The sequence below is a fragment of the Octopus sinensis genome, linkage group LG7 (genome assembly GCF_006345805.1).
Source record: "Octopus sinensis linkage group LG7, ASM634580v1, whole genome shotgun sequence".
NCBI lineage: Eukaryota > Metazoa > Mollusca > Cephalopoda > Octopoda > Octopodidae > Octopus > Octopus sinensis.
Genome location: NC_043003.1, coordinates 11,731,478 through 11,744,959, shown reverse-complemented (window position 1 = coordinate 11,744,959; position 13,482 = coordinate 11,731,478). Strand labels below are relative to the sequence as shown.

Genomic DNA, 13,482 nt, shown 5'->3' with positions numbered 1-13,482 from the left:
TCCAAGAGTGTAGTGGGTGATTTTTACATACCAGCGGCACAGGGGCCAGAGGAGGCTGGCAACGACCACAATTGGTTGGTGCTTTTTACGTGCCACAGGCACAGAAGCCCGTCAATGCAGCGCTGGCATCGGCCACTTTCAGATGGTGCTTTTTATGTGCCACTGGCACGGGTATCACAACTACAATTTCCATTTGATTTTCATTTTGATTTTGATGTACTTGACTCAATAGGTCTCCTCAAGCACAGCAGGTCATCCTATGATCCAAGGTTAGCACAGCAGGCCATCCTGTGAGCAATGAACTCACTTCATTTGTTGGGTCTTCGCAGTCACAGCATATCTCCAGAGGTCTTGGTCTTTCGTCATTGCCTCTGTGAGGCCCAACGTTCGAAGGCGATGCTTGACCACCTTATCCCATGTCTTCCTGGGTCTACCTCTACCTCGGATTCTTTCATAGAATTAAAATACATCAAAGGACATATTAAGTATGTCTACCTGCTGGAAATAACAGTCAAATCTCTCATTTAAATCGCCAAAATACACTGACAACCAACATTCAGGCAGTTGATTTCTGTAGTTATTATCAGTGTATTCTCTTACTTTTACTTGTTTCAGTCATTTGACTGTGGCCATTCTGGAGCACCACCTTTAGTCGAGCAAGTCAACTCCATGACTTATTCTTTGTAAGCCTAGTACTTATTCTATCGGTCTCTTTTGCCAAACCACTAAGTTACGGGGACGTAAACACACCAGCATCAGTTGTCAAGCGATGTTGGAGGGACAAACACAGACACACACATACATATATACGACGGGCTTCTTTTAGTTTCCATTTACCAAATCCACTTACAAGGCTTTGGTCGGCCCGAGGCTATAGTAGAAGACACTTGCCCAAAATGCCACGCAGTGGGACTGAACCCAGAACCATGTGGTTGGTAAGCAAGCTACTTTTGACTATTATTTCCAGCAGGTAGACATATTTAGTATGTCCTTTGATTAATTTTAATCTTTCAGCCAATTAATGCTTTTTGGGGGCCTGCAATCGCCTATATTATTGATTCTGTTGTTATCATTTTTAAATTGTTACACTAGATAATAATAGAGTCAATGATATCTTTGCAAATATTTTTCCAGAATTATTTGCAGTACACGGAGTCTTGAGATTCAATATTCAAATAATATTGTTGGGGTGTACAGATTATACTGAATTAGCCTAATTCTGCTGAATCTTAATTATATATGTGTATACATACATACATACACATGATGGGCTTCTTTCAGTTTCTGTCTAGCAAATCCACTCACAAAGCTTTGGTTGGCCTGAAGCTATAGTAAAAGACACTTGCCCAAGGTGCCATGCAGTGGGACAGAACCCAGAGCCATGTGATTAGAAAACAAGTTTCTTACCACACAGCTACACCTGCATCTATATACATGTACACATATGTATATAGGAGCTGGCAGAATCGTTAGCATGCTGGACGAAATGCTCAGCAGTATTCCATCTGCCATTACGTTCTGAGTTCAAATTTTGCCGAGATTGATTTGCCTTTCATCTTTCGGGGTTGATTAAATAAGTACCAGTTAAACACAGGGGTCGATGTAAACGACTTAATCCCTTTGTTTTTTCCCTCTGTGTTTAGCCCCCTGTGGGCAATATAAAGAAATATATAGTTGAAATTTACAAAAGACAAAGACAAGTGTATAAACAACAAGCAGGTGTATTAGTTTGACGCTCAGGAAAATGAGAAAGTCTTTTACGTTTCGAACCAATGCTCTTCAACAGAAAGGAACACAAAGAAATAAACAGGGGGAGAATAAAAAAAACTTTTGAAGTTAGCAGTCAATCATTGCAACTGGCTGGACAAAGGTAGTAAGACAGGAGAGCAAAGAAGGGGAGATAATAAAGTACTGGTGATCCCAAAACGAAGGTGTTTGATATCACTTCATTCGTTAACTCCTTGTAAAAGATACTACATAAAACCCACATTAATATATAACATACCCTTGAAGTGTTCACCTTTCTTAAAAAATTTTTTCTTAAAAGAATACTATTACTATAAATATCATAAAATATTTGGTGGTGGGGGTCATCGAAATAAAAACAAAAACATTGTCATATCCATACCTTGGTATCCACTTGTTGGTAAAGTGCCGTAAGCGTGTCAGAATGGTTAACTGGGATACATAGAATTGTGCTGCTGCTGCTGTTTCCAGATACTTGTCTAAGTTCATCAATGGATGCCACCAACAGACGACAATTACCAGTGTGTTCCATTTCCTTGCATCAGTTCAGCTTCATATTATGGTTTTCTGTATTTCTCTTCCTTTATTTTTACATTCTCCCTCATTTCTCAATACATATATATGCATATGTATGAGTTGTGTGTGTGTGTGCATGTGCGTACATATATATATATGTAAAATAAACACACACACATATACTTTCATATATACTTTCATATATACACATCAGATATGTACACATGGGTACATAAAACCCATATACATACATATATATATAAAATAAACTCCTGAGTGAAATTACTCATTTATACACACATGTGCATATGTATGTAAGCATGTATGTATGTGTGTACATGAATATATAAAAATATATATGTATGTGTAAATACATATCTGTGCAAATATGTGTGTGTGAATGTGTAAGCACGTGTATGTTTGCATATCTATATATATATATATATGCACACACACATACACACACAAATGTGTATATATATCTATATGCGTGTGCATGTGCCCCTCTCTTTTTATCTCTCTCTTTCTCAGTGTTGATGTGAGTGCATGTGTTTGTGTATTGTCAGCCATTGCACGCTCTACAGTGCAGTTACTGCTTCAGCTCATGCACGCCTGCAGTAGATGCGGAAAATGTACCAGGTAGCCACTGCAACAGAAAAACAGAAGAAAACAATTTTAGTTCACAGACAATATATGTAGTAATAATAATAATAATAATAATAATAATGATAATAATAATAATAATAATAATGATGATAATAATAATGATGATAATAATAATGATGATGATAATAATAATAATGATGATGATGATGATAATAATAATAATAATAATAATGATGATAATAATAATAATAATGATGATAATAATAATAATAATGATAATAATAATAATAATAATAATGATAATAATAATAATAATGATGATAATAATAATAATAATCCTTTCTACTAGAGGCACAACGCATGAAATTTTGCAGGGGAAGGGGCTAGTTGATTACATCGACCTCAGTGTATAGCTGGTATTTATTTCATCAACACTGAAAGGATGAAAGGCAAAGTCGACCTTGGCAGAATTTGAACTCAGAACATAAGGAATGCTGCTAAGCGCTTTACCTGGCATGCTAACAATTCTGCTAACTCGCCACCTAGTACTACTACTACTAATAATAATGGTTTCAAATTTTGCCACAAGGGCAGCTATTCTGGGGGAGGAGTAAGTCAATTACATCAATCCCCAGTACTCGACTGGTACTTAATTTATCGACCCCAAAAGAAAGAAAGGCAAAGTCGACCTCGGCGGAATTTGAACTCAGAACGTAGCGACGGGCGAAATACCGCTACACATTTCATCCAGTGCGCTAACGATTCTGCCAGCTCACCACCTTAATAATAATAATGATAATTCTTTCTAATTTTGGCACAAGGCCAGCAATTTTGAAAGGAGGAAGTAGATTACATTGAACTGAGTACTTCTCCGGTGTTCTGAGTTCAAATTCCACCGAGGTTGACTTTGCCTTTCATCCTTTCAGGGTTGATCTAATCAACAAGCCCCCTCCCCACAAATTCCAGGTGGGACTTAAATGCAGAAAGAATCAGGAGAAATGCCACTAAGCAATTTTTCCAACATGCTAAGGATTCTGGTAGCTCAAAGCCCTATTAAGAATAATAATTCTTTCTGATAAGGGCACAAGACCTGAAATTTAGGGCAGGGGTTAGTCAATTACATTGAACCCCAGAGCTCAGCTGGTATTTATTTTATTGACCCCAGAAAGATGAAAGGTAAAGTGAACCTTGGCAAAATTTGAAGTCAGGTAATAATAATGTTTTCTCCTTATTTTTTTTTTTTTGTTACAGGAACATATAATAATTTCTAATTTAAGGGCAAGATGAGCAATTCAGAGAACAAGGATGAAAGGCAAAGTCAACCTTGGTGAAATTTGAACTCAGAACGTAGCTGCAGACGAAATACCGTTAAGCATTTCGCCCGGCATGCTAATGATTCTGACAGATCTCTGCCTTTCGCCACTTTTATAATAATAATATTGGATGCCGATTTTGACAGAAGGCCAAGAATTCTGACGGAGGGGGGGGGGGTAAGTCAATTTATATTGACCCCAGTGCATAACTGGTACTTATTTCCATTGACTCTGAAAAAGGCAATGTCAACCTAAGCAGAATTTGAACTTAGAATGCAAAGACAGACAAAATTCTATTAAGTATTTTCGTCTGGTGCGCTAGCAATTCTGAGAGCTTGCTACTGTTCTTAATAATTTACAAATAATAATAATAACAATAATAATATTGATCATGATAATAATAACAATAATAATGACGATAGAGGTGATAATACATCAATAACAACAATACAAAAAAAACAACAGCTAAATGAATAAAATTAATATAAAACAATAATACTTGAAAGTTTTCAAATAGGCGGGTATGATCTATAGCCACAACAGTGTTATTGGGTGTCTTGTTTTGTTTTATAATAATTTATTTATTTACTGGTGTACCAGGGTACACAACTGATTATCTGCTGATTATAATAGAATTATATTCCCACATTTCACGGCACCCCCCACCCCTACCCTTACCACTAACCTAAGCTAGTTTTACCACTGCTTTTTGTTTGTTTTATTTTTTTTTGTTGTCGTTTTTTGTTTGCCCACGACAGTAGCAAGAGCTAAGCCCACCCTACTAAGTAGCAATCGGTATCATATTCTATGACATGATGTAATATGTTTGAGGTGGGGCGTGGGAGGTAGGGAGTGAGGTTGTTGTTTATCTAGAAGTAGCTGTCAGTATTCAGGGAGTGGAACCAGACAAATGATAACAAAGGGACAGAAGAGGAGGGCAAGGGGAGGGGACGGAGCGGAGCGGGGCGGGAGGGAAGAGCAGGGTGAAAACTCAAACGAAAATAAAAACAAAAGCAACTAATAATAATAATAATAATAGTTGTAATAATAGTAGTAGTAATAACAATAATAATATTGTCAAGTTTTTTTCCAACCAATACCAAACATTCTGAAAGCAACTAATAGCATGGTTTCAGATATTAGTGCTTTACAAGATTTGACATTGTGTTTTGACATAAATGCACAAGACTCTTTATAACTAAAATAATAAAAAAAAAAAATTCTTCTTTTGGATTAAAAAATAATATTTTAATAAACCAAAGTTGTCTGGCGCTTTTAAATTCAATGTGTTGCGAAATATGTGTATTCATGTGGTGTTGGTGGTGGGGGCAGCATGGTCACGAGTTCAATTTGAATGCCATTGTAAATATTATGTCACACTCTCTCCCTGGGGCATGGTTCTAATCTACATTGAGCACCTCTGTACCTTAAATCTCTCAACTGGCACAAAACTACACCCACTCAATACTATTCCCAGTTGAGGTGTTCTTTGTCTTGCAAGATGCTTGGTAACCCTTTTGGTGCTGGTGCTATGTAAAAAGCACTGGTGATGGTGCCATCTGAAAAGCACTGGTGCTAGGTGTCACATACAATGCACCCAGTACACTGTAAAATGGTTGGTGTCAGGAAGGGTATCCAGCTGTAGAAACCATGCCAAAGCAGACAAACGGAACTTAGTATGGCTTCTGGCCTTACCAGCTCTGGTCAAACCATCCAACCAATGCCAGGATGGAAAAGGGACATTAAATGATGATGGACACTAATATGGTTACTGCCTTGCATACCATGTGGTTTTGAGTTTAGTCGCACTGCATGGCACCTTAGAATGACCACTGCCTTGTGAGTGAATTTGGTAGATGAAAACTAAAAGAAGCTCATCGTGCATATATATATTTCTTGACTGCCCACAAGGGGCTAAACATAGAGGGGACAAACAAGGACCGACAAAAGGATTAAGTCGATTACATCGACCCCAGTGCGAAACTGGTACTTAATTTATTGACCCCGAAAGGATAAAAGGCAAAGTCGACCGTGGCAGAATTTGAACTCAGAACGTAACGACAGATGAAATACCCGTAAGCATTTCGCACAGTGCGCTAACGTTTCTGCCAGCGTGCCGCCCTTCGTGTGTGTATATATATATATCTATATATATAAAACTGTAGTTGTGTGAGTGTCTGTCCCCTTCGATTTAGATTCCTAACTACTCCCACATTTTGCGGTGCAGTTTAACCAAATTCGGGTATCTTATAGTCGTGATTCATATCGAGCCCGTCTGAGTATTAGCGCGCGTCTACGATGAGTCTACGATTTTAAAAATAATTTAACATCATTTTTTATTCCATTTTAATGCATAATTTTTCGTGTGTCAATGGCGGCAGAGTTGGCGTCCATGGTCACACCTGCACCTGTTTGCTTCTCCCCCTTCTTCCCTCCCTCGTGAAGCTGTGGGGAAGGGAGTGTAAGGAAATCAACGTCGTAAAGTGTTGTCAAGGAGACCAGCGTTCTTTTAGAACAACGACTTCATGGCTTGAAGACACCAAAACAGAAATGGCTAAGAAAGCCCGAATTGGCATCTATAAGGGAAGTAACTCTCTAAAAATGTTTATATAGTTATTTCCCTTACAAACCCGAGCAACCCCGGGCGATACTGCTAGTATATATATATATATATATATATATATATATATATATATATATATATCTGTGTGTTTGTGTGTGCACCTCACCACTGCTTGACAACTGGGATTGGTCAGTTTATAACCCTGTAATTTAACTGTTTGTCAAAAGAGACTGATGTCAAAACAGACACAGAAGTCTGGTGCAGTCTTCAACCTGGACAGCTCCTGTGAAACCATCCAACCCATGCCAGCATGGAACACAGACGTTAAACAATGATGATGATGACACTTACATAAGAGTGTTTTATATATATATAAAGATATGCCATAATGTACATCTGGAAGATCCTGGAAGGACTTGTCCCAAACTTCGGCATCGAGAGTTACACAAATACTAGTACTGGGCATAACTGCATAGTGCCAAGGACTCCAAATTTGCCATCAAGATGTAGGACAAGATACTGCAATAGCCTGGGTTTCAGAGGTCCACAGCTCTTCAGTATCCTCCCGAAGGACCTGAGAGACCTGCATGGGGTGGATGTAGGTGCCTTCAAAATAAAGCTGGAGCTCTTCCTGTCAGGTGTCCCAGATGAACCAACTTCATGGCAGGAGGTGCAGATGAGGGCAGCTGCATCAAACTGTCTCATGCACCAAATGGCAATTGCTAAAAAGCATTCGTGAAGTAAAATTATGTAGCAACACCAAATGGCAGTGCCCCAGCATGGCCACAGCTTGTGAGCTGAAACTAGATGAAATGAAATATATATATGCATTATACAATATCTATTGAGATGTGAAGGCACATGGCTAGTGTTTAGGGTGATGCAGACATGATTTCTAGAGAAGAGGTTCAATTCCCAGGCAGGGTGGTACATGATGTCCTTGAGCAAAACACTTCATTTCATGTTGCTCCAGTCCATTCAGCTGTAAAAGAGTATAACCCTACAACAGAATAGCCATCCGATCAGGGGGGTGTTGGACTGCTCACCAAGCCAGAAGCTAAAAACGATGCAAAGCGCACCATGATCAGCAGTGTATAACAAACATTCGTTAGTCTGATTGATCATGTGATACAGAAGATACATTATTCAGCATCTATTGACATACAATGCGCTGTACTTCGAATATGCTTCAACACATAACTGCATACAAATTCACAGGTCTAATGCTACAATGCTGGGCACTCTGTGACATTACAAAAATAAAAAAAAAATAACAACATATTACAAGACATAACTAGATTGATTTGTGTGTGTGTGAGAGAAAGAAAAATATTCATTACATGTGGTAGAGTATATATATATATATATGTACAAGTAAAAAGTGGGTGAGTCATTCATTTATTCAGTTTTGCTTGCGTAATTTGCGTGCATGTGTGTGAAATTGAATAATGAATGAGTAATTCTCATTAACTGTTTACACACACACACACACTAACACACATTTTATATATATATATAAAATGTATGTATGAATATATATGATTGAATAATGAACGGGCAACTCTCATCAACTGTTTATATGCACATGCTTTTATACATATATATATATATATATATATAAGAGAGAGAGAGAGAGAGAGAGAGAGAGAGAAACATATGTGCATACATATATATTTACATACATGCATACTAGTAAATATACACACACATCACACATGTACTTATGCAGACATCACATAGGCATACATACACAGACATACACTACATGTATGTATATATATATATATATATATATATATATACACACACATATATATAAACATTTAATGCCTCATGAAACAGGAAAAAAAGCCAATAACAAAACAAGAATCCCAGAATGCTTTCATTAAACACATGCTCACACACACACACACACACACACACATACATTCAGTAAGACCATTCACACATACACACACACACACATCACACAACAAGACAAGTGAAATACCATTATGTTGGAATATCAAGAGAGCAGTTGAAGTTGAGAGTGTATTAAACAAGATCAAAACTTGCTTGAATGTCCCTTAGGGGCTATTAAGTGTAAAGGTTACACCCTCAATATACCAGATCCAGTAACATCAATTTCGCTCTCACCACTTCAAGATCATACACTTAAACACACACACACACACACATGTATAAATTTGTTCTCTGCTCTCTCTCTCTCTCTCTTGTGCGAAACCCAAGCCATGAGATAAAAATCCAATTTTAATATACCACTTAATCTATCATATATATTGAGCAATCCTCACTAATTCGTTCTACAGAATTCATTGTTTGTGTGGAGGCACATGGCCTAGTGGTTAGAGCAGTGGACTCGCAGTCAAGGGATTGCGGGTTCGAATCTCAGACCGGGCAATGTGTGTGTTTATGCGCAAAATACCTAAGCTCCGCGCGGCTCCGGCAGAAGGTAATGGCGAACTTCTGCTGACTCTCTTGCCACAACTTTTTCTCACTCTTTCCTCCTGCATCTAGCATTCACCTGTGATGGACCAGCGTCCCGTCCAGGTGGGGAACCTATATGCCAAGGAAACCGGCCCTTATGAGCCAGACGTGGCTCGAGAAGGAACAAACAATATATATATATATATATATATATATACATACATACATACATGAGGAGGTGTAGAAAAGTTCCAGGCATTGTGTAAAAGAAAATACAGGAGGATCGGTTCATTACAATTTTATTCAACGCCCAACCTTCCGAGTTCTTTTACAGAGCTTAGAAAAACTAAAGGACCACTGCAATAAGTGTGAATCGGAGAGAGGAATCATCATCATCGAAAGCGGACGTTAAACGATGATGATGATGATGATTCCCCTCTCAGATTCACACACTTATTACAGCGGTCCTTCAGTTTTTCTAAGCCCTGTAAAAGAACTCAGAAGGTTGGGCTGCCAACCAGGCCTTTCGTGATACCCTTAAAAGCCAGGAACTTTTCAGCACTCCCTTGTATATGCATTAGGAATGCTGTCCAACTATAGAAACCATGCCAAAGCAGGCACTGAAGCACGATGCAGTTCTTGGGCCCAATGAATCTTCTCAAACTGTCCAACCCACGCCAGCATGAAACATGGACATGAAATGATGACAAGGTGATGACAACACCAACACACATACATATAGTTTTTATCATTTACTCGTTTCAGTCATTGAACTGTGGCCAAGCTGGGGCACTGTCTTGAAGCATTCAGCTGAACAAATCAACTCTAGGACTTTTTTTTTTTTGTTTGCTTGGCACTTATCATATCGATCACTTTTGCTGAAATTGCAAAGCTACAGACATAAACAAACCAACACTGGTTGTCAAGCAGTGGAGAGGAGTGAAAGAAGCGACATGCAAACACACATACACAAAGGCACACACACACATCTTCCACTCAGTCTCTGTCTACCAAATTCCCTCACATGGCATTGGTTGGTCGGAGTCTATAGTAGGAGACACTCTACCCAAGGTGCCTAGCAGTAGGAGTGAACCCAAAATGTTGCAGTTGCAATGTAAGCTTGTTCACTACACACGGGTACATATATATGTGTAGTTAATAGATAGATAGACAGAAAGATAGAAATATATATAGATAGATAGACAAAAAGATAGACAAACAGATAGAAAGATGGAGAGAGAGACAGATAGATAGACGGGAAGATAGACAAAAAGATAGACAGACAAAAAGACAAAATGATAGATAGATAGACAGACAGGCAGACATATAGACAAAATGATAGACAGATAGATAGACAAACAGATAGAGAGACAGAAAGATAGGCAAAATGATAAACAGGCAGATAGATAGATAGACAAAATGATAGACAGACAGATAGACAGATAGATAGACAGAAAGATAGACAAAAAGATAGGCAGATAGAGAGATAGACAGATAGATAGATAGACAAAAAGATAGACAGATGGATAGAGAGATACACAAACAAATAGAAAGAGACAGTCAGACAGATATACATAAATACACCCATATACATAAATGCGTAGATAGATCACATGTGCACTCATATGGTTTGGAGAGAACTATCATTAAAATGTTGAAGAATGATCAGTAGAGGCAGAAAAGAATATAATTCAAGCTCGCCATTAAACTTTACGTTTTCTTTTCTGATTAAACAGTTATATTTTCACCAAGACCAGTTAAAGATAGTTAGTTGTTGTTATATATTGAAGGGAATAGGAAGAGAGAATGAAGACCACAAACTACTATCTCAGATCAAACACAAATCCTCAGCCTAACCACCATCTTCCTTATTTTTTTTTTTTTTTTATGGATTCTCTAACATAACTGGCAAATAACAATTTCTTTTCATCTATATTGGTCTTTTCCTAGTTTGTCTCAAAGCTTTGCTTTTAAGAACTGATCTAACCATATGAGATCTTAGGAGTAGCTGAAGAGAAAAGAAAGAAAAAGACAAGAAAGAGGTAGGTGGTGGTGGTGGTGAAAGAGCAGTGGGACAATCTCTTTCATCAATCTATTTTAATAGCTTTGATAAGTTAGAATTTTGAGTGTGCAACTAACTATTGACAATCCGAAGATTGTGGATTTGCATTGAATTTTGCCATGATCATTATCTACCAGCGTTTTCTTTGCAGTCACCAAATTTACAAAACTAACATAATTCTGCTTCCAAAGTGCCTTTCTCACTCTCTCTCTCCATATATACATACATACATACACACATATATATATATATATATATGTATATATATATATATATATATGATGATATTCTGTCTATTTATTGTAGTGCTTTTTTGTGATGGAAATGTGAATTTAAGAGCATGGATAATCAAATAGACGTAGATAGAGATAGCTAGCAAGATAGACAGATACAGACAAAAAGAGGGGAATGGGATTGTTGAACATCTAAAAAAAAAGGTGGAACTTTCAATATAAAAAGAACATGGAATAAAAACCCAATTCTTGCAACAATTTTAAAGAAAAATAACAGAAAAGGGTGGGAAATTAATGAAGCAAATAAAATTAAAATAAAAAGCAGAAAAATAACCCCGTCCCCAATAGAATCAGATAACTAAGGAACTAAGGGTGTGTTCAGGTGAGGTGAGGTGAAGGTGACAGTCAGTGAAATCAGGTGAGGTCAGGTGACAGGTTTTTAATGTCTGGCTGCAACCATCAAATAGTAAAGATGGCAGACGTTTCTTTTTGTTTTCTTTTTACCAATTCTTATTCCATATTACATAACTGTTTTTCTTTTCTATTAAATAAATAGGAGATAACTTACATGCTCTCTATCTCTTTCCTTCCCTCTCACGCATACACAAATACACACACACATATATATATATATAGTTATACAATACGCATTCCTCCTCCACATTTTCCCATGTGCTATCTTCAAACAGATTTTTACACAAGAAAGGACACTCCTATCACTACCTTACAGGGGACCTACGTATACTAAAGGAGTTAATGATGATATAACCAGAAGGAAACAAACAAAACAATATCATGAAACATTAGAGAGGTGCAGGTGGGGGTGGGTACAGACATGTCTGTGTGGTTAAGAAGTTTACTTCTCAACCATGAGGTCTCCGGTTCAATCCCATTGCATGGCACCTGGGGCAGGGATTTTCTACAATTAGCTCCAGGCCAATCAAAGCCTCATGAGTGGACTTGATAAACAGAAACTGAAAGAAGCTTATCACATATTGTCATCATCATTCAATGTCTGTTTTCCATGCTGGCATGGGTTGGACAGGTCAACAGGAACAGGCAAGTCAGAAGACTGCACCAGGTCCTACTGTCTGTTCTGGCATAGTTTCTACAGCTGGACACCCTTCCTGTAAAGTGATGTCAGTGCTGATGAAGTCACCAAGTCACCCTGTCCTCAATTGAGTATAGAGTAGTACTGGGTGGAGAGATTATGCCAGGTGATGAGAAGTTAAAGTAGGATAGAGTGACGAGAACAGGTACTTTGCTGTTGGGGAGATACAGGGATGCCAACCACTTCACAGAGTGTACCGGGTGCTTTTTATGGGCACCAGCACCAGTGAGATCACCAAGTAATTTGCAGGGCAAGAAAGAACACTCAACTGAATGAGGAGGAGAAGTACTGAGGTATGGAAAAAAAGGAGTCATGTGTGTGTGTGTGTGTGTGTGTGTGTGTATGTGCATACGTTTGAGTACCCTTGTACACAAACAGCACCGTTCTGGTCTTCCATGGAAAATATTCCTGGCCACAGGATAATATTACCTTGCTTTAGAAACGAGGGTTGGTGACAGGAAGAGCATCCACCAGTAGAAAAATCTGTCTCAATGAATTTTGTCTGACCTAGGCAAGGATGGAAAAGTCAATGCTGATCAATGATGATGACAATGATGATTAACAGACATACGGTGTGACATCAGGGAGGCTGATTAAACAAAGGATAAATGAAGAACATGCTAGAAACAGCAGCTAAATCATCTCATATCATACATTACCATCTCCAAAAAGTCACACATAATGTAGTCCTTCATCGAAGGTGGGATGGTTAAAGCTATCTTTTATCTTCTAGTTGTTACAGTCATTGGACTGTGACCATGCTGGGGCACTGCCTCGAAGGGCTTAGTCAAACAAATCGACCCCCAGTATTCATTTTAAGTCTGGTAATTATTCTATAGGCATCTTTTGCTGAACTTCTAAGTCATGGGGATGTCAACAAACTAACACTGGTTGTAAACTGAAAG

General features: G+C 38.1%; 1 protein-coding gene across 3 annotated transcripts in view; it reads right to left on the bottom strand.

Annotated features, from left to right (window-relative positions):
- Positions 1-2,730: 2,730 nt before the first annotated feature.
- The window catches only part of LOC115214204, a 316,406-nt gene continuing 305,654 nt past the window's right edge, over positions 2,731-13,482 (bottom strand). For 2 of the 3 annotated variants that reach the window (XM_029783307.2, XM_029783310.2), the window contains exon 7: positions 2,732-2,908. In XM_029783307.2, coding sequence (XP_029639167.1) covers positions 2,852-2,908 — 57 coding nt within the window. In that variant the 3' untranslated portion in view covers positions 2,732-2,851. Of the gene's footprint in view, positions 2,909-13,482 lie in introns of all 3 variants that reach the window. The other variant, XM_029783308.2, reaches the window with a different exon arrangement.